The 22,840-nt window shown below is 40.5% G+C and overlaps 1 protein-coding gene across 2 annotated transcripts in view; it reads right to left on the bottom strand.

Annotated features, from left to right (window-relative positions):
- Mtr (5-methyltetrahydrofolate-homocysteine methyltransferase) overlaps positions 1 to 22,840 on the bottom strand; it is a 110,659-nt gene that overhangs the window by 6,680 nt on the left and 81,139 nt on the right. For both annotated transcript variants that reach the window (XM_004640845.3, XM_012516818.2), the window contains 7 exons: positions 15,853 to 15,920; positions 15,195 to 15,315; positions 8,997 to 9,078; positions 5,933 to 6,031; positions 4,660 to 4,735; positions 1,757 to 1,912; positions 86 to 282 (listed from right to left, as the gene is read on the bottom strand). In XM_004640845.3, coding sequence (XP_004640902.2) covers positions 86 to 282; positions 1,757 to 1,912; positions 4,660 to 4,735; positions 5,933 to 6,031; positions 8,997 to 9,078; positions 15,195 to 15,315; positions 15,853 to 15,920 — 799 coding nt within the window. The remainder of the gene's footprint in view (positions 1 to 85; positions 283 to 1,756; positions 1,913 to 4,659; positions 4,736 to 5,932; positions 6,032 to 8,996; positions 9,079 to 15,194; positions 15,316 to 15,852; positions 15,921 to 22,840) is intronic.

Genomic DNA, 22,840 nt, shown 5'->3' with positions numbered 1-22,840 from the left:
GCTCCTTGACACTGTGCTCTGGGTTTGTGCCTAAACCCAGAAGCACAGGCAGTGTCCTTGCTGTCCACTCTTACACCTTTCATACCTGCTGCCTCAACCCATAGAAAGTGGCTATGGGCTCCGAGGCCTGGGGCACCACGTCCGCCGCATAAAGGTGGATGTCATCTTGGACACTCTGCGCAGGCCAGAATCCCACCACACCCCTGGCCCGAAGTTTCTTTTCACTAATCAGTATGTTTAGCATGTTCTTGGCATCATCGTACACCTTTTTGGCCTCTTCACCTATTAGGAAAACAATATAAATTCATTTAAAGGTGTTAATAAGTGGCAGAGACTGCTTCCTCTTGACCCCCCACGCCACAAAAAAAAATATATAGTCCCTCGTCAATCATCTTTCTCTCACCAGTCACCCTTCTCCATCCCTCTCAAAGACTGTTGTTTTTGCTGCAGATACAGCATAAGGCATAGAAGGCAGGGTGGTGGCTCCTGAGAGGTGTAGGTCCCCATAGTCTGCTTCCCCCATGTCAAGCCACTTACAGTTTCATTTAATAAAGGCAGATAGCCAAAGCCAGGGCTCCCCACAGCACTGTCAGGCAGAGGGCAAGGATTCCTGGCTCAATGACATACACATCTCCACTGACTTCAGTGACCTCTGGGGACAGGACAGGGAGAGCAGTGAAGCATGGCCCCAAATCCTGCCACGTGGCTTCAGCCCCACCCCTGGGCAGCCTCACTAGCTGCACAGCAGCAGACGGGCTCTGCAATAGCCTCCCCTGGTTTCCCACCTCACCACAGAGCTTCCTTGCTCTCAGTGAGAGCCAGTCCCCCGACCAACTGCTCGCCAACGATGATGCATGAGCAGCGTACTGAGAAGTCCTTGGCCCACCTACCATGCTTCTGGCTATGTGGGTGCTGCCAAATCTAAGCACCTTAACAGAAAGCCCAGGCGCTCTCCAGGAGACTGCAAAGGGGCTGGTCTCTCAGGCTCTTCCTAGCCCTAATCTCAGATTTCTAAAGAGTCCACCTTTCATTTCACTCTGCTCTGACCATTCATCTTATAGACCTGGAAATGGCTTTACACTGCAATCCCATGTTTCTGTGATGGGCCTGGGGGTAAGGTGCGATGTGAGAACTGGGGTAACAATTATCGACTCACCCACTTCTCTAGTTTATCACCCCAGTCTTTCTCCTGCAAGCTCTGGGTACAATGGACTCCTTGCAGTTCCCAACAGACACAGGTATTCTGTGCCATATCATGCTCTGTCTCCTCTGCGTGGAATATGCTTTTCTTTACCACCACCTCATATCCCACGGTCCTCAGTCACTACCATTCAATCTTTGAACACTTCCAATACCAGCCTGTCCAGGAGCCCTTCCCTGACGCCCTGTTTCTGTCTGAGCTCTAGTGCCTCCTCTTGTGTCTGCAGGAGTCCAGCATGCATCCAGTACTATGGGCTGTGCTAACTAGCCAGGAACTAGACAGCAGGGATTAAACTATCTTCTTTTGTTTATCCCTACAGCCCAGTACAGAGCACAGCATGTAACTGATGCCAATAAATATTCACTGAAAGAATGAATAAACAAAAATCCCAAATCCAGTCAACGTAAGACTATCCAGCGTCAAAGCTGAGCAGGTGCCCACAAGGAAGCAGTTACATCCTGCGCAATATGAACAGCCTGCTCATCACCTATTCCTGCCTTCAGAGTCACAACACCACATGTCAAATTTCACACAGGAAGGAGGGAATGAACTAACCTACTGTTTTGTCGTTAAATATCTTGGGAAAGCCTCGATTTGGGTACTTGCCCCGGAGCTGCCAGACATCAAAGAAAGGCTTCCAGTCAATGTAGTGCACAAGCTTCTGCAGGTCATAGTCTTCAAAGACCCGGGTCCCAATAAATGTGGGCTTCACTACAAGAAAGAAAAGCTGTCAAAGCAGAGGCCAGGCTGGGCATAGGCCCTTCTCATGAGGGCATGGCCTGAAAGGCCTCCTCGCTGCTTTGCTGCCTCCTGCCCTGCGCCTTGCTCCTGTCACTGGTAGATGTCTTACAAAGAGAGGAGCCTTAAATCATTGTGAAGGAGTGATTCTGAGCTGAATCTTAAATAAGACTATTATTCCCATATAGTTGTCTGACTATACCACCTTGGAAACTCTTTCCTTCAACCTTCCTTCCCTACCCCGGATGGCCTCCACTTGTACAAATAATAGCAATATAAAAATATAAATTAAAAGCCCCTAATCAAAGATATTCAGGGATTCAGGAATTATGCAAATTTTATGGACATGAAACTAAAATTTGCATCATCCACTGACACATATGCCCAAAGTTTAAGGACAGGCATGGAAACGAAACCCCAAATGTAGTGCTGTGATTACTTCAACAAGGAAGACACACACAGGGGACTACTGCCATGTATGTACTACTGCTTTTTTTGTTGTTGTTTTTTTAAAGTAGGTAGTGGCCTGTTTTTCTTTAGATGTTCATTATGTTATTTACACCTTATGAGTCTGAACACATAATTTAAGTAATACTGAACACCTCACATAAGACTGCCACTGCCAGGCTTTCTGGAATAGTAAGAGCAGTATCAGGTACTGCCCTAACCCAAGTGCCAATGGAGCAAAATTTCAGGGGCTAGATGACCCGTGGGGCTGTGGGAGTGACTAAGAAATCAGAGGACTTTGTGCTCTACCAAATATAAGTGCTCTGGGAGAACACAGTAGTCTCAGGACACCTGCACTCCTGTGACAGGAAAAGTGTAAGTTAAGTGCAGAGGAGAGCCGCAGGAGCCACTCCAACCTGAGCCCAGGATCTCTGTCTTCTCACACTGTGCACAGGGACTCTTCCCTATCTGTTCCTGTTCATCCTCCTACCTCAGAGGACGCTTTCTTCTTTGTAAACGTTATATTAAATCAGTTCGCTTGGTTTTTTAAAAAAGCCTATATAGTTTCCTCAGGAGAGAAACTGAAAAGAAACTACCAAGAGGCTCATGAGTAGAATGTTCTCTTGCCAGGGAGGTGGGGTGATGGAGGACAGACACTACCTTGACCCAGCTTGAAACCCTGGGTCCAAGAGCTGCTTTGGGCTCCACTACCTAAAGCCTTAAGGGAATACCCTCCTTTCTTCCTCTACCCACTTCCTGTAGCTCCTCAAGACAAGGCTGTCCTCAAAACATTTGATGGGGCTAGACATCCCTTAGACAACAGCAGGTCCAAACTACACAGTAACTGCATGCTGGAGTTAAAATGGCTGCTTGGAAAGTGTCTACACTGGGCACTATGTGCCTTTACAGGACTATTTCTAGCAATGTACGCTTTGGTTGCTTAACTAGGTCAAAGACAAGCTTGCCCAAGTGCTATTAGTCCCACTGCACAGTGAAAGATGGAGAGCAAGCTAGACATGACAGAATAAGCCTATAACCCCAGCAACTCAAGAGGTTGAAGTAGGAGGATCACAAGTTCAAAATCAGCCTGGGAAACACAGACTGCATTAAAGAGCAAACAAAAACAAAATAAATGAAGAGTAAGTAATCACAGCATGGACTACACAGTGATTTATGTTTAAGAATTTTCACATATTTTCTTTTATCCCAAAATTTTCCTTAAATAATCCCCTTTTCATCCATCCTTCAACGTGGATGCAAGGCATTCAATTCAAGGTTACCTAATAAGTCAGAAGCCAAGCTGGGATGGCCTCCCAGGGCCCTCAATCTGGTACGCTCCACTATCCACACTAAATGAAGTAGGTGTGAAATTAGAACTGTTCACACCTACATTTCCAATTTAATCTTCTCAACTCTGCCAAGTATGTGCAGAACACAGATATCATGAGAAGTGAAAGCAGACTGGAGACATTACCTTGGAAATACGGATTTAATCAATATATCCCCAGCTCACCCTCAGTTTTGCATTTGTACCTCTCTAAGCCTGCCAAAATATCTTACATATTTTATTCCCTCATGAACACCTATGCTAGGCAAAAAGGCAGCTAGAAACACAAAAAGGAAGAAACCAAAGGAGATGAAAAATGAAGGATCTAAGAATAGAGATAATAAGGTGAATAAGAGCCTGGCTTTGTTGCAGTGTTTTCAAGCAAAGGTTGTATTTTGTTTTTTCAGCTTTTTGAGACAGGCTCTCACTGCGTAGTCCAGGCTGACCTCAAAGTCATGGCTATCCTCCTGCTTTGGTCTCCACAGTGCTGAGATGATGGGCGTGCACCACCATGTCTAGCTTGGAAAGGTATTTTCTATACCACAGCTTCTACTGAGAACCAGAATAAGCTGAAGGAGGCCCACTCAGATACAGTGCGGGAGAAGGAGTACAGGTTGTAAGACAAATCCGAGGTAAATCCCAGCAGCCTATCCAGTTATTACCTGAGACTATTTCCATAAATTAAAGTGGAGAAAATACCCACAATCATTACAGAGATGTTTGAAGGACTCAGTGAGCTAGGGTGGGCTCATCCCAGGGCAGCATCTGATACAGGTTTTCCTTAAATGATTCCCAGTTACTTGCTTGTCAGTTATCAGGGCCACTTATTATACACGGATCAAAGGTCCTAGCTGCTGGTTCATTCTGTAGTCATGTAACTGCAAACATCACAGCAGCACCAACAGTGATCACACCCAGTCTGTCTCCAGACAAAAGCCACACAGACCTGGGGGAGGTTCAGACAGCCAATCAATGTGGAAACCATTTTTTCTGGCTTGACTTAAGGGTATGTATTTCCTCTCCTGTTGAGGAAAAAAATCTATTTAGTCATAAACTCTTAGCACTTCCTCCTCTACTATGAAAATATAACCAAGAGAGATAGCGTAGAATCTTCTTTTTAAAAAATCCTATTAATAAAATCCTTATCATAAAAGCATCCCATATGCTTTTTATCCCATATATGCTTTCCACTGGCACCAGAGATAGTGAAGTATCATAAGTGCCCACTAGCTATAGATGTCACTCAAAGGTCAACTCTGCAGGCCTAACAGTGAATGAGCATGCTGATGCTGTCAGACAGTCTGAGGGCTGGAGCTGCTGGCTGTCACCAACCACCTAAGGACCCAACCACAGAACTCAGGACTTGACAGCTGTGTACACACCTAAGGAGGTAAGAGAAAAGGCACCTGAGGCATCTGGGGCTCTCCAGCATCTAACAACCAATAGCATCTTTTCTTCGTGCTGTGTGTTCTCTGATTTCACATCCCTAACAGCTCCTTAAGCCTTCCTACAAGAGCCTAGGAAGAATTATCTCCATAACTTTAAATGATCATGGAGTTCCAGAACCTACAGACGGACCCTGACACAGGGCTGCTGCACAGCCAGGGTGGCTGTATGTCTTCCTCCACCACACCCTCAGTGAGAACTGTCTTCAATACCTTATCATTTTCCTGCTAAGTCTGAGCTCATGTTTTCATGTTTTCTAGCATAGCACCTAACATCTAGGAGGGACACAGTACATGTTTGGCCAAATATATAAAATTAATTGCAATCTAGTCAAAAGTTATTGTGAACTTAAACACTAAAGAAATACGATTTGAACTAGAAAATAAATTTCTCTGAATGGATCTCAGGCCTTTACCTGCCCCAAAATGGTAAATAAAGTCATATTAAAAACTATGATCTGGCTGGTGAGATAGCTTGGCAGTCTAAGCATCTGTCCGGCAAATACAAGGTCCCGAGTTCAATCCCCAGTACTGCATGCGGTGCCACCCTAGAACCCCAGGCATGCTGTGCTGGCCACCGAAATTGGGCATGGTGGTGCATGCCTGTAGTCCCAGCACTGGGGAGGCTGGGACAGAAGGATCACTACAAGTCTGAGCTACATAATGACACCTTATACCAAAGAAATAACATTTTTCAAAAAAATTAAAAAGCCCCAAAAAACTGTAAGATCACTTCATTGCCCAAATGAGTGAGGACCTATTTCTGTCACTTACCTTAAGAGACTCATAATGGTCCTGTCTAAGATCTTCATATTCCTCCATGATTTCCTCAAAGTACTCATCCTTTAGATTTTCATCTAATAGTTGAGAACACTGAAATGCAAGATAAAGTTCAAAGTTCTCTAACAGTGTCTCTTGTCACTTTGCTGATCTGCTACCTCTTGCATGGTGGGCCGTACAGGGCAAACTTGGTGGACTTGGATGCCATACCCTGCATATGCCAAAGAAAGGCCTGGTCCAGAACTGGTTCCTAGAAATATCCCATGGAATAGCCCATCTGATAATCAATTATCTCAGGGTTCTTGGGCCATCCAGAGAATTTATACTAACATGTCACTTACATGGGGGGGCTTTGGCTCAGGCTTTATCTTTTAGACCTTGGAAGGGTTGAAGACTGGGCTGCTAATGCAAGACCTGTAGGTTTTATGCCAATAACCACTTCCCAATAAAAACCAGATCCAAGGATCAAGCAAGCTTCCTGGTCGGCAATACCTTGTTTACTGACACACACCACTGTGGAATAACAGTACTGTCATATGACTCCACGGAGAGACACACTAGAAGCCTCTGTTTATCACTCCAGATTCCACCCTACATCTTTTGCCATTGCTGATTTTAAGCTGCATATTTTCAAAATAATTAACTGTGATTTTTAAGTATAAAATGGTTCTGAGATCTGTGAGTCCTTCTTGTGACTCAAGGAACCTGACAGTGGTCTTGAAGAACTTAAGACACTGGATTGATACCCTCTTCAATGTTTCCAAGATACTCTGTTCACCTCTCATCACTGACTTCAGGCTCTTAGAATCTGATTACTTTAGAACCTGTCTAGTAACCATGTTTATCTTCCTTACTAGAGCACAGGCCCTTGAGAGTTGTGATCCACCAACTACCAAGACACTGCTTTTGTATTCCTTCCTATGTAATTTTTCATGTCAACTGCTGCACAAAAGGGAATATATTGACATGTTTATAATTTTAAAAACTAAATATTGACACTTTGTATTTTATTTAAAAAGGAAACAAAGCAAGGGAAATCATCAGACTAGTCTCCAGCCACTAAGTATCTGCTGTACCTCTTTAGACTCTTCCAAGAATGTCAGACAGTTGCTAAAGCATGGTCCTATCCCATGTTCATTACTTAGGGCAAAAGACCCTGAGACAATGATCCCAGAAAGTACCAACAATAGGTACCCAAACTATCACTAGACATGTCTAAGTTACAAATGTTGCTATTTCTTTCTTTTTTTTCTTTGTGTAATTTCTTTGTATGTAAGACTAGCTAAGTACAGCACTATACTGCAGTACCAAACTTTGTCCCCTGCCTGGCTCCCAGCAAGGCCCAGGCTGCTGGGCCCTGCAGGACAGAAAAAAGAAAAGGGCCCTACGCTCTTCCAAACGTAGAACTGAGGGCCAAACCCTTTCTCTACCTGTGTAGGGAACAATACACTGGGCAATACCCACCCAGGCTTGGCTCCAAATAGAAAATGCTCAGGGACATTCACAGCATATGTAAATAGCAACAGAACTTTAAAGGGGGCCCACTAGTCACTCAACCATGGACCTGATGTAAGGGCCAATGAAAAACAATCCAAAAATAAAAACATTGTTTCGGAATTGTAGAAATGTAGTTTATTTGAATATTAATCTATGTCAACTGAAAAATTTTAAGTAGAAACTTTATGACTGCAGCTTAATTTTATCCTTTTAAAAACTTTTTAAATATGAATGGAAACAAGTTTAATTTAGCATAGAGTAAGAGTCCTTATGTTCAAATCTCAAACTTGTCAAATGATAGATATATGCTCTCAGCAGTCAGTAGCCCGTTTGTTTTTCTTATGTCCTCATCTCTAAAATGAGGATAATAAAGGCACCTACCTTCTGAGGTCAGTCTAACAATTAACATGTTCCCATTGGCTTGAAACCCTCCAGTGCAACATGTACAACTATCCCATCAGGTGGCTTTGTACCACTTGTGCTACAAATGGATCTAATCACTTTTATATGCCTTTTACTAATAAACTAACAAGCAATGCAATGGGACAATCATGCACATACTACTGATAATTCAAGCCGCCCAGCAGCAAGACACATGCACTATGGCCCCATCATGAACATGTAACCCATGTGAAGCACTTAGTTCAATACGACTATACATTTTCAGTGACAAGTTATACATGTTAAGTTCCATGAAAATAAATTCATAGATCTGAAAGAACTCCTTTGGAAGATTGTTTAGAAAATGTGGAGACCCTAGAGGAAGCTGTACAATGTCACTTAAATCTCACTGATTATCAGGTCCCCCTGAGTAGATTTCCTGTCCTCTAATATATGAGTACATTGGTGGTTCTCAGACTGGGCATTTCTGATGAAAACAAGCAGGATAAAGGATAGAAGGGCCAGTTCAGCTTTTCTCAACCACACCCAGTTTCCAGGTGAAATGTCACTTAAAGACAAGAATTCTGCACCTCAAAACTGGAAGCCAAAGGGCTACATAATCTCTCAGATATCTCCCTAGCTGTTGTATATTATCCAGAATAAAGTACCTGATAGTAAGATTAGATATTAGACTTCACTGAAAAAAGAAAGCAGGGCTAGAAGCAAATTGTGTATTGTGTTCACTACAAACAGAAGCTATTGCTTTGGGTTTATATACCTAGTACTGTTTTTCTGCCTTTAGGTTGGGTCAACTGGCCCGTACTCAGGTGTTCTTCTACCTAGGTCACTTTTTAAATCCACAGTCCGCTTAACTCTGGTAGTGGTCAAGGAAACATCTAGTCACAACTGCAAACTGCACAAATATGTATTGGGAAGGTTCAAGGTGAGATTACTATGATGCCAGCCCCCTCTACTTCTTGGTCTATAAATGTCCTTGAATGCACCAGAATGCTTACAGGATCTCCTTCCGACGGGGCAGGTGCTGTGGTGGCACACCATAAGCCCCAGGCTTTTTGATGTCTCTCAGAAGAATAAATAGATCTTGGGTGACACCCTTAGCTATCAATGCTTCCTTTTTCTCTCCTTTATTCTGAAATAAAATGGAAAGGCTCATACTCACCACCACCACACTCTTGGATGCATCCAAGACATGGATTACAGGTGCACTGTATCTTGGAGCTATTTTAACTGCTGTGTGGGTTCTGGAAAGAAAGGTCAGGAAGAAAAGCACATCCATCAGTAGTGACAACTGCTACACAACTCATGTTCAGAACCATTAGATGGGGTGTGTTTCTAGTGTTTTCCAGAAAAAGATTTCACCTTGCTCATCTATAAACACTGAATTTCAAATTTCCCTTACAAAACCGTGAAAGGAGAATGACTTTTTACCGATCCCAAGATGGGGAAAGCAAGGTGAAACAACATGAATTGATAGACTCAGGCTACAACGAAGCCTGTGATAAAATGAGAAGGACTTAGTCCCCGGCCCTCTGTCAACAAGGAACCAGACCATGCGCTCAGCAGCAGCCTGTGGACTGAGAAGAACCATCCCAGGCCATCTCTCCTCGCTCACTTTCCCTCCTCCAGACGGGGGGAGCAGGCAGCAGGGGACCTGGCGGACCAGAAGCCAAGCAGAGAATAAAAGACATGCTGCCTGGCTGCTGCTCCCTCCTGTGGGAGACATCAACACCCCTTCCCCCAACGCCACCTCCTACTTGTACAAAGGAGCCGCAGACCCAAAATTTAACACAAATAAAAGAGGTAAAAGCAACAAAATATTTTACATTAAGATTGACTCAACTCCAAATCCTTATTTCCAAACTTGAAAATGTTTGTACTGAGAATAATCTTTAGTTCTGAAATAATTCATTAATTCTTAAAATTACCTAATTAACTAACATGCAAAAAAAAAAAAAAAATGCCATCTGGTTACTGGATATTTATACCATCATCACAGGCTACTTCTCTAGTATTTTATTACAGAATGAACCAAATCAAAGTGAGAACTGAAACACACATTAACCCTCCTACACTGCTGAAATGAGACCCAAAGACAGAAGATGCATGGATTGGCCCAATCTGTTCTGAAACGCAGTAGCAGTTCTCACCACAGGACTTCCAGTGTTTCTGCTCATCCCTTCTCTCCAAAGTAGCAGTGCACTTCTGTAAATTTGGTATTTTCATGTTCTTTCCCTCAATTAAAGTGGATTTTCTTTGGAATATTATCCAGAATATGCTACTACATGAGAAATAAACCAGGTAGCAGGACACTTAAGTTTAATGCAATTCCATTTTATTTCATTTTATTTTATTTATTTATTTATTTATTTTTTTTTTTTTTTGGTGGAACGAGGGATTGAACTCAGGCCCTTGTACTTGCCAGGGAAGCACTTATTCTACTGAGCCATTTCCCCGACCCCTGCAATTCCATTTTAAAAAACAAACACACCACCCTCAAACTGCCCAACCAACCAATATAACATCCAAAAATTCTGCACAGAAAACCACAGAGAGATGCTCATCAAGTGGTAGGGCTAAAGTTGGGAAGGGAGAGACTAGATTTTACTTTACACTTTTCCTTTCTCCATCATCTGAGCCACTCCAGTGAGTGTAGATTACTCAACTAATCTTTTAAAAGCTAAAGGGCACCAAACTTAATCCTAGTATTCTGGTAGGCTAAGGCAGGAGGACTGCAACTTCAAGCCCTGCCTGAGCAACTTAGCCACATACTAGGAACCTGATTCAAAATTTTTAAAAAGACTGGGAATGTAGCTCAATGGGAAGACCTTGGATTCAATCCCCAACACCACATTCCCATACCTATACTCTCTAAGAAGCTCTAAAAACACATTCATAACAAGACAGGACACACTTTCTAAGAGGAGCTCCATTTGTGAACAAGAAGCATGAGCTCAGGACTACAGGAGAACCACTCCAGCAGCTGGTGGGGACCAAATGGGGGCGGGGCGGCTGGAGCAGTGAAATGAACTCCAGTGCCTCCTGAGTGTGCATTATACTTATCCTGCTGTGTGCTCAAGGACTGTAATGGTTTGTATCTAGACGTCTTCCCAAGGCCATGGAGTTAGCTCAACATAAAAGCATCTGCCTAGGCAAGCACAAGGACCTGGGTTCAATCTCTAGTACCACAGGCCATGTCAGCCCGCCCCCAAGGCATGCTGAGACGGCCATGGGGAGTGGTGGCACACGCCTGTAACCTCATTGTGTGGAGATTGAAACAGGAGGATCACTACAAGTCCAAGCTGCACAATGAGACCCTGAACCAAAAACATAAAATTAAAACAAATGAATAAGCAAATGTCCCCCAAGAGTCTCTTGTGGTCATAGGTGAGGTTTTTTAGAGGTACCTGGATTTAGAGTGTATGGTGTTGAGATTAAGGATGTGAGGCTGGGATTGACTCAGCTGTGATGATAGGACTAAGGGTGCCCCACCCTGGGTGTCTGGTAGCCTCCATAGAATATAGGACAAAAAGAACAGTTTCTCCATCCCTCTGCCACGCTACCCTGCCGTGGATCCAGCTAATATGAACCAAAACCTCTGTAAACTATGAAATGAAATAAACATTTCCTTCTTTAACTTTGGGTTTTGGGTAGTTTGCATCAGCAATGAGAAAAGTAAGATGACATCTTGAGTTTTTTGTAAGGAGGATGATTTTCAAAAAGTAGAAAGTTTTAAAGAAGTAGCTGCCTCAAAAATTTTAAAGAAGTTGCTGCCTTCAAAACAGCACCACCACATTAAGCTTGATAACCAGAAGCATTAAATTTGAGCTTCCCTAGCAGCTGAGAGTGCTTCTGCTTTCCTTATGTCACTGATCCTATGTACTTCCTTCTAGGCTTCTACTTACGCAAGTTACTCAAGCCTGAAAAGAAGCAGAACATGGGGCTCTCTCCACCCCTCCTGCACACCAAGAGCAGTGAATCCCAAACGCTGCCCCTGCCGAGTCACTCGTGGACATGGAGATCTCACTGTTCCCCTCCCATACTTGCCAAACATTCATGATGTGTTAAACTCACAAGACTTTTTAAAAAGCCTCTGAGTAAGAAAGGAACTCTAAGTGTTCGTATCATACCCTACCCTGGATTTAATTTTAAGGTCTTTTACAGCGTGATCAATGTTTAAAATTTGATGAGAAAGATGAAAGAAAGGGAAAATTAAGATGGAATCATAAGTGAGAGCCACATATAAATTCATCTGGTAAAGTTCTACACACAGGCCTAAATTCTAAGCTTTCCTATGGGCAATGGAAACAGAAAAATAAAAACACATACATGATTTAATGCTTTACTTTATAGCAATTATGGAAAAATACACACACTCAGAAAATTCTGCTATAGTGAATGCCCTTGACATGGTGTATAGATAACACAGTAAGATTTCCGCTAGTTTCTTGTAAAAAACCATCTATCTACATTACAGACTTAGAAATCAGATCACAAAAATTAAAACTGCAATCCAAAGAAATTACAAAAGACATACAAAGTTAGAAGAATCTATTTGCCTATTTATGATAAAAGAAGGCATCTTCCGAGGTCAAGAGATCCAGGTTTCTAACTTCAGTTTTACAAATGATGAAAACAGGTATCTTGTAGTACCTGGAGGATGTGCCTTCCCATTACTAAGTCTTGTTTGATATACCAGGTAGTGACTATTAAGAATCATGGGTGACTCTAATTTTGTCAATGATACATTTGACGAGGTAGTTAGGTTGCTTCTGAATATTTTTTCTTTAATCTGGAGAGTCTTACAATGGACAATTTGGTCAAGTTCAAATACGCATAAGTTTGGAATATTTTGCTGGATTCACACACCTACAATATTTAAATGACAATGGAATACCCATCTCTGACAAAACTAAACAAAAAAGGGGATACAAATGAAGGACCATTTTGTATCTGTATATTCAAAATAGTGAGGATAGATATATATCTACTTTCTCTTAATTCGATGAATAGAAAGACTTGTACTAATAGTGTTTGCAGACAAGATATCATGTCTGTATCTTGTACTATGAATAACTACTATGAAGACAACAATATGCAGTATATTAATTACTGAAGCTGTCCTAACTGGTTTTGAAACTGTCCCACTGCTATTTCTCAATAAAATTATTTTTTTAAAAAATATGCATAAGTAAGGGCCTGAAAGATAACTCAGTGGACTAAGCACCTGCTTAGGCAAGCATGGGGACCAGGGTTCACCGGCACCACATGCTGCTCCAGCCCCGCCCCTGGACACACTGAACTGGCCAATGAATCCAGGTGTGGTGGTGTACACCTGTAATCCCAGCACTGGGGATGCTGAAAACTACAATTCCAAGCCGCATAGAGACCCTATACCAATACAATTTAAAAAATAAACTGCATAAGTGGCAAATTTATCTTGAATTTTTGAGTATAGCATCTTACTCTATAAAAAAATTCTAATTCTGAAGCCACAATCAAATTTACATAACCCATAATATATTGTAACATAGCTACCCTTTTCAATATTCCATTTTACAACTGTGGTCCAGTGGGTTTTGTTTGTATGGTTTTGGTTTTTTCCAGCACTAGGGATTAAACCCAGGGCCTTGCACAGAATACAGCAGTTAAGCGCTCTACCGCTGATCTGTATCGCTAGCCTTTTTAAAACTTTTGAGACCTGTCTCACTGAGTTAGTTATCTAGGCTAGACTCAAGCATGATTGTTCTGCTTTAGCCTGTGTAGCTGGGATTACAAGATTATGGTACTATGCCTGGCTCAAATATTACTTTTAAAGGTCTTCCATTCTGACAATAGTCCAAAGAGCCTCTTATCATTACTGTTGGTTATGAATTAACCAAAATCATGCTCATCAAGAAATCCAGTTATTAACTGAGAACAACCTGCGACGCAGTCAAGGCTTTTATGAAAAACTGAGTTTTCTAATGTGAGCAGCAACACTCAACTATGGACTCTTTCACATATAAAAAGCAATTATTGGATAAAATATACAGAACACTGTAGCTATTTGTGAAAATGATCCATTCAGATTATAAATGTGTAAATTTGGCTCAGCCATGGTCCTCAGTTTTGGCCAAATCACAATACAAACATTGCTATGAAAGTACTGTTTTAGATGTAGCTTTTAATCAGCAAACTTTGAGTAATGCAGCTTATCTTCCAAATGTGGGTTGATTGATCAACAGGCCTTAGGAAAAAAGACCAAGTCCCTCCCTTCTCAACAAGGAAAAAGGAATTCTGCCTGCAGACTGTCTTCCAACTCAAGACTAGAACATTAACTCTTGCCTAGCTCCAGCCTGCACATTTCAGACCTGCCAATCCCCAAAATCACAAAAATGAATTCCTTAAAATAAATCTCTCCAAGGAACTCAGGAGTACTTAAGACCACTACTGTACTTTTACACAAGAAAAATGAACTGCTCAGTATGGGACCACCAGATTCAACACTCCAGCTTGATACTGGTTCTTTATCAAAGTAAACAATGTACCCTACAAAAAATGTTACATAGAAAGTCTAACACCTATAATTAACATTTCTCACAAAATCACCATGATCATAATCCCAGAAAAAAGACCTGACCAACCAAGCAATGGCCATGTGACAATATGTGAACTTTTTTCTTTGCATCTTTTACTCAAGATTAAAGAACAACTCCCCAAAATGATCATTTAGTTTATTTTAGCTAGATAGATTTTCTGTTTCTAAAGTATTACAAGGTCAGAACTTCTTTGAGAAAATTTGTAGTTCTTAGACTCCTGGTTCAAGACAGAGCAGACCATCTTTGTGCTAAAAACACCATTTTCCCACTTAGTCTCATTTCAAGAGTGGTAAAAGCTTATTACAGTTCTCAGGAATTGAATGTCAGGTGAGTAGATTAAGAAAAAGTTAGCTGCAAGCTAAAGGAAGCCCAGAAAAGGCAAGGGTGGAGAATCAGAAGTTTCCTACGTATGCCTCGAAAGTGGTCTGACTCTCGCCCAAGTGAGCACCAGAAAGACCACATAAAGAAGTCAATAAGCATAAGGGCACATGGACAGACAGACAGACAGACACACACACACACACACACACACACACACACTCGCACAAAACAAGCCAAAGCAGGTTTTATCACTGTAAACCCTAGCATTTAAGAAAAAACACAAAAATCCTGGTGCAGTAGTACATGTCTATAACACCAGCTACTCAGGGAACTGAGGCAGAAGCATCACTTGAACCCAGGAGTCCAAGGCCAGCCTGGGCAGCACAGCGATACCTCATCTCATAATGAATGCAAAGGTGAGTAAGTAAAGTGAGCACAGATTCACTGGTAAGACTTACCTTGAAGTGGTTGCTCCTCCAATCAACAGTGGAATCTTTATGGCTAATCTTTCCATTTCCTTAGCAACAAAAATCATTTCATCCAGGGAAGGAGTAATGAGTCCTGACAGGCCAATTATATCTATTATTAAGAAATAGTACAAAAAAAAAAAAAAAAGACAGAAGGAGAATGTGAGAAAAAGAAGTATGAAGACACATTTTTAAAATTTTGTAATAATGACACAAACCTTACATGAAATGTAATTCTGAGACATCTTTTCTATCAGGGAGGGGTTTTAAATAATTGTTTACTTTTGATAGTAAGATTTATAACTTTAAATTGCAATAATGAATTTATTACAACTTTAGGGAGCAATACAACTAAAGGTACCTTTAGTTTATGATATCCCACACTCAAATAATCAGTGTTCAAAAAAACATCAAAAGACAACTACACACAGAAAACCACTGGGTATAAAGGTAGAGCCTACATATGGTCACTCATGCACCTTGCCCACCCTCCGTGCAAAGGCCCACACAGCAGCACCACACAGGAGCTGGCACTGGGCAGGAGGAATGCCTGTCAGACCCCAAGTGGGCTGAGCTTCACTACTAACTGGTGTGCACAGATTCTTAGGGAAGAGACTGAATGAAATGGCCAAGGACAGTTACACAGTACCTGCTTTGTGGTCAAGAGCTGCTTTCAGTATCTTATCGCAGGGTGTCATGACTCCTAAATCAATAACTCTGAGGTACAGAAATGAGACATGAGAAAACTAATAACTCATTAGAGATAAAGCTGAAATGAACAGTTTTCATTTTAGTCATTAAACACTGTTCTAATATAAAGTGCAATCACACTGAAATGCTCAGGGAACACTGATCTTTCCACCACTACAATTATCATTTATTAGGTACTCACCATATACAGGGCACAAGCTAGGCTTTATGTGTATTAAAATGAACAATTCAGCAAGCATGGTGGCACATGCCCAGTCCCAAAGCTAGAAGATGAGGTGAATCATGAGTATGAGCCAGCCTCAGGGCCGGCCACATAGCTTAGCGGACTAAAGTGCCTGCTTAGGCAAGCACAGGGATTGGGATTCGATCCCCCACACCACATGTTGTGCTGGTCCCACCCCAGGGCACACTAAGACAGCGACTGAGACTGGGCATGGTGGCAACACCTGTAATCCCAGCACTTGGGAGGCTGAAAACAGGATCACTACAAGTCTGATCTGTGTAGTAAGACCCTGTACTAAGTACATTAAAAAAAAAAAAAAAAAATGAGTTTGAGGCCAGCCTAGACTGCAGTGAGACCGTATCTCAAAATAAATAAAAACTAAGTGGACAATTAAATGGCTTCTGATTTTTTTTAATATACATAACTTTTCATTTTAACCATTTTTAGGAGTACAGTTCAGTGTACTATAGTTATAATGTACAACTATCAGCACCACTATTTATTTCCCAAACTACTTCAGTATCCCATGCAGAAACACTACAACCACTAGGCAGTAACCCCCTCCCCACTTTCCCTACCTCCCAGCCTCTGGTAACCTCTACTATACTTTCTGTCTATGAATCTGCCCGATCTAGATACAACATTCATCTTCTTGTATCTGCGTATTCCATGTAATACAATGTCTTCAAAGCTGGTTTATGTTTTAGTGTACATGAGAATCTCATTTTTCTTTTAAAGCTGGAAAACATTCCATATGTAGATATATCCCTACTAATGTCTGGATCTGGAACACACACACACACACACACACACACACACACACACACACACAAAATCATGTGTTAACAAGCTTACTTAGCATGACAGCATGACACTGGTGGGAGGTGGTGGCACCTTTAAGAGGCAGAGCCTGTAGAAATCTGCTGGTCTTAACGCTATGCCAGAACCCCTTCCTTCCTCCTGGTCTCCTTTCTCCAGTGCTTTTACCACTGGCCCAAAGAGACTAGGGCCAACCAGCTACCAACTGAAACCTCCAAAACAGTGAGCCAAAATAAACTTTTTCGGGGCTGGGGAGATGGCTCAGTAGGATAAGCACTTGACTGGCAAACGCAAGGATCTGAGTTCAATCCCTGGTTCCGCCAAAAAAAATAAATAAATAAACTTTTTCTCCTTATAAGTTGATTCTTGTATCTGTTATAGAAGCCTCACTAAAACATCACATTTTACTTATTCGTTCATCTACTGGCAGATATCTGGGCTATTTCTACTACGCCAGCATTGTTAATAATTTAACCTTTACAGTAAGTCTCTAACAAGCATGGGCTCTATTTTAATAAGGATACAAACAGCACAGCAATTTGTCTAGCCATATAACTAATTAGCAGCAGACTTGGGATGTGACAACAAAACCTGCTATCCATCTAAGTCAATAAAAATGCAAGGAAAATTCCTCAACTAACACTGTTAAACACAGAAGCCAACGAGAAGGGGAATTAGGAAAAGGCTAGTCCTTACACATGCTTAGCTGAGGCAAAAAAAAAGTTGGTTACTTCAGGCATGGGAGAGAAAGGAAAAGCTGACAATGGGTGCGCATGAGAGGGAAGGCACTCAACTCACTGGGCAGAGAAGGCCTGGAGCACGCTGAGGGAGCACAATAATGTAGAAGGAAGTTTCATTTCTAGAGGGCAGCACTTCCTCTCAAAGAACTTGGAAGGAAAATGTAATGCCTGCCTGCCCGAGGAAATGTTCTGTGTCCTATTTTTCTATTTTAAGTAGAGTATCTATAAGTCAGCCAGCTTTATAATTTAATCTTGTATCTACTAAAAGACATTTAAAAATTACAGCACAGACTTTCATTTACTTTATTATGTCAACAATTCTTAAATAAGTAAAAATAAAAACATTTAATGTCTTAAAACCAAGCTTATGAACATCTACAAGCTATAACATCAGCTGATGACAGTGAGTGGTGGGCATGGACCAGGCAGAAAACTTGTTTCTCGAGATATGTCCTTTATGCTATTATATTCTGAGTTTTTCATATTACTTTTGAGAAAAAGAAAAGTAAAAATAAAGAAGCTAGTGAATATGGAATCCTCAGCAAAAAGCTGGACAGTTTCCAATCAATGATAACTGTGTAACAGATAACCCTACAGGCTGTAACAGGAGTGAGACAGTACTTCGTTGTTTTTGTTTTTGTTTTTTTTTTAACACACTGAAGAAAGTCTACTAACTAGATTTTTTTATTAAACAATGACTACATATATGCTACTGGAAAAAATAACACATGCCTTTTATTTATTTTTTTTTTTTTTAGCACATGCCTTTTAAATCAAGACAAAAAGGTATGCCCTTCAATGGTCATTTTTCAACACTGCGTGTTTTTACAATCCAGTTAAGTGATCAGTATAACAGCAAACATCATCTGGTTCTCTGCTTGGAGCAGTGCTTCTGTCAGGAGCATCTCACCTGATGACTGCTCTCCCACACCCTATGCACTCCCTCTTGCCACTGTCATGACTTCCTGCTTCCCCCACACAGGTCCCCTAGTACCTGATTCTCCTTTCCTCATTCTGAGCCAAGTCCATGTCTACACTCACATATCTACAGTCTTGTATTGAGCCATCTGGGAGGGTAATGAGAATGTAAATAAAAAGCTATGGTAAATGCTTATTTTCCTTTTTTTTTTTTTGGACACACAGGCATGCTAAGGTTGCCAAGACTGACGTTAGGCTCTTTCCACATGAGTTTCCCTAGTAGTTAGGATTATAAGTGTGCTCCATTATGTCTGACTCTACAATTTTCTTTATGAGAGCTCAGAACAGAGCTATGAACATACACATTTAATTTGGGCTTCTAAATTGGGGGGGGGGAGAGAAAGCTACAAGCTACCCTAAATGATTTGGCTATGTCATTTATTACTATTTAAGAACATGAAACTTAGCCTTCCATGCCCGCCCCGCCCTCCAGGGCATGCTGAGACAGCAGTTGGGACTGGATGTGGTGGTGCACACCCGTAATCCCAGCTCTTGGGAGGCTGTAAACAGGCAGATCACTATGAGTCCAATCTGTTAGTGAGACCCTGTACACCCTGTAGATCCTTCCCTAAAATACAAAAAAAAAAAAAAAAAAAAAAAAGGAAAGAAATTTAGAAAATACTACGAGACTTTTCTCTCCAGAAGAAATAAAAAAGGAAAATCAAATTATAGAGAGGCAAGATATGGAATTGACCTAGATGCCTACCAATGGATGAATGGACCAAAAAAAAAAAAAAAAAGTAATACATATACCAGAGGTACAATCAAAAATACGATGAACTTCTTGGCAGTTTGAAATACAAATATATGTTAATGTACTGTTCATGATCTGTGGTTTATGGCACACTTTAAAACACACCTTCTTTCAATCACAGCTCACAACCAATTGTATCAAACAAAATGACACTTGGAATACACTGTTACTAAGGTTCAGTGAGCTGCAAACCTTTCTGTTGGATGACATCAGATTTTCTGATCACAGCTCAGATACATACACACACATGATGGAATTAATATATGTAGCTAGATAAAGGAATTTATATGTATAAATGGAATATATAATGATATATACTCAATTTACTATATGAACATATTATGGAATGTTATTTGGCTATAAAAAAGTGAAATCCTACATTTGTGGCAAAATTGAATTGAAAAACATTAAGTGAAATCAGACACAAAATGATGTTATCTCTCATATGTAGAAGTTTAAGTTGCTCTTAAAGTAGAAAAAGTTATGTATAAGAGTAATTACTAGAGATTGAGACGGGAAGATAAATAGGGATTGGTAGCAAGATACAGTTACCAGTGTTCTACAATACAGTAGGATTAATGCAGTTCACAATAACCTGTTATATATTTTATGAAGAACTAGAAGAAAGGAGCTTAAAGGCTCCAAACAAAGGAATGATAGAAACACTATCCTAATTCGATAATATATATATATATCACTATACCTCATAAATATACACTTTTGACATGTTAATTGAAAATAAAAAGAGGTGAAAAAAATGAAAGAAGGCTGTGCATCTGCATCCATTCAGGGGATTGATATTTGCTATTATTTTGCTTTCTCTGCTAAGGAAGGAAGGTGGCAGGTCGGCTGCCCCTGCAATTGATGCATTCTACCACTAGATGGCAGCGCTCTACCAGTCTATGCACCCAGCCGAGGTTTCCCACCTAAGGGTAAGCAGTGCTAATTTTGTTGTCATTTTAACTTCTTAAAAAAAAAAAAGTAAATTCTCGAAATTCTTTCTTATTCTATTGAGCTACCTCCCCAGCCCTCTTTCTTTAAAATGTAACAAGTACAAAGCCTTCAAAAAAGGTATTCGTGCATATGTGAGGTTCCTAATCGTGATCAACATGCTCTTGACTTAGATACTCAGCCGTTACATACTTTAAAATTGTTTTCATGTTTCAATATACAGTGCTGATTATTAACTCTACTAGGAGGTTACATTAGGAACCACTGGTGTGTGAGGCATTGAGGCACTCCTGTAATCCAAGCACCTGAGGAGGCTGCAAGTTCAAGGACATAAAAAGGGGCTACCAAATAAGTTTAAGGTCAGCCTAAAATAATAACAGACCCTGTCTCAAAAAACAAAAACAAGAACCGCTAATGAAAATATAAATACATCTTATCTAAAGTACCAAGTAAGTTAAATTTTATGCTTACTTGGTACTTTAATTTTAAAATATCTGTTGATAAATCATAATTTTTATAAAATAGTATACTTACCTATTAAGTGGGGGAAAGCCTCATTTGTCTTTTTCTATAGTTATTATTAGAATTACTATTATTAAACTATATTTACATTTAGCTATTATTATATTTAGTACAACTAAAATTAACTTTTTTTTTTTTTTTGCTCAGAATGCCTTCAGGGCAGGTTTGGCTGGCTTGAGTTCTGGGGATTGAACCACAGCAACCTGAGCCTGACTGCTTTGTTGAAGCAGCCACTTAAAGAACTGAGCTAAGGGGCTGGCCTCCTAAAATTAACTTTCTTGTAATCAAATATCTGATCAAGAATATATCTAAGTAGTCTAAATAACTTAAGAGCAATTTAGATTCTCAGTATTCATTATTACAGTTAAAGCTGACTGCAACTCAAAAGAATTATAAAGTAAAACTACACAATACAAAGAGTAGCTTTTAGAGTCAGAAGCCAAGGTGGCCTGCTATTTTTCTAGCCATGTTACCATGAAGAAATCACTAAATTTCTCTAAGCCTCAGTTTTATTATATATAAAATGAGAACTACAATTACTCTGATGCAGGCAGAGCAGGATCAAAGCCATAAAAGAAAGGATAGGGGCCGGGGAGATGGCTCAGTGGAATAAGTGCTTCCCTGGCATGCGCAAGGACCTGAGTTCAATCCCCGGTTCCACCAAAAAAAAAAAAAAAGAAAGAAAGGATAAAAGAAAAGAAAGGAGTCAATAGCAAGCTTATATGAAAGTGCTAACTATATAAAATGTTAAATGACAAGCAAATGTCAGGTTAGTAGTAGACTCTTGAACACATATCCAGGTCTATTCGAATCCTCAAATCTAGAACTATCCCTCCCATAAAACCAAACTATCACTTTTAATCCTCTTTTAATCCTCTTCCTCTGTTCTTCATGAAGTAAAAAACACTTATTTCATGAAATTTACTGCATCAATATTAAAAAGCTAGGAAAAACAAGGATTTGATTCTGCGTGGTTTCTGGACTCACTCTAGCTAGAGATTCACCCAAGCACAGCAGCCCAGCCCAGAGGCGATATTTAGCAAAAATATACATTACTGCATAAAGCCAATCTCCAGGGACCCTGGGCTACTGTTGATGCTAGTAGATTAAAATTAAACTTGTCAATGCAGGAGTCTACGCATTATGAGACACAAGCCAAAGGGGTGCTTACCCCAGTAAAAAATTACACTTCACTTAGGGTTTTGGAGAAACAAAATAAATTTTCATCAGATGATGACTCTGCAGATAGACTTCCTAGGAAGACAAGAAGACCCTCACTATGCAAGACAAAGCAACAAGATATACTGCAGGAAGTCTTGGGTTTAATAGGCAGCATTCATAACTGAATAAGCCCCATAGCAGCACCCTGGAGAAACGCTACAAACCCCTTTGGCTAACTAAAATGCTTTAAACACTGTTTGTATAATCGTTTCAGCTAGTCAGCCAATGATCAAAATAAATAATGGTGAAACAACACCAAGAATAATTTTTATGAAGCTTACCTATAAATCACTTAATTCAAGCGGTTGAACACAGACCATTTAGCCTGATAAATAGCAAACTTGGGATTGAGGACGCATAGCTCAGTGGTAGAGACTGCCTAATATGTATGGGGTCCTGGATAGGATTGCCAGCGCAATTAGAAAAAACGGGAGGGGATTATAGCTTAGCAGCATAGCACCTGCCTGGCAAGTACAAGGTCATGAGTTCAATTCCCAGTAACCACCCCCCCAAAAAAGGACTGAAAATAAGGTTCTTAAAGGAGAAAAGCCAACTAAATCATTTTAGTGTCTTTAATATAGTATATACCTGCTATATAGAAGATCTATAAATTTTTATTAACTGAATTGATTTTTAATTGATGGTAATTAATGCAAACAGAAATCAATGACAGGTGTGAAAAGGTGACACAATGGATTTTAGGAAGCAAACACTTTAT

The sequence above is a fragment of the Octodon degus genome, unplaced genomic scaffold, assembly GCF_000260255.1.
Source record: "Octodon degus isolate 3935 unplaced genomic scaffold, OctDeg1.0 scaffold00127, whole genome shotgun sequence".
NCBI classification, from domain to species: domain Eukaryota; kingdom Metazoa; phylum Chordata; class Mammalia; order Rodentia; family Octodontidae; genus Octodon; species Octodon degus.
Note: the sequence above shows the minus strand (reverse complement) of the source record. Positions and strands in the feature narration are given on the sequence as shown.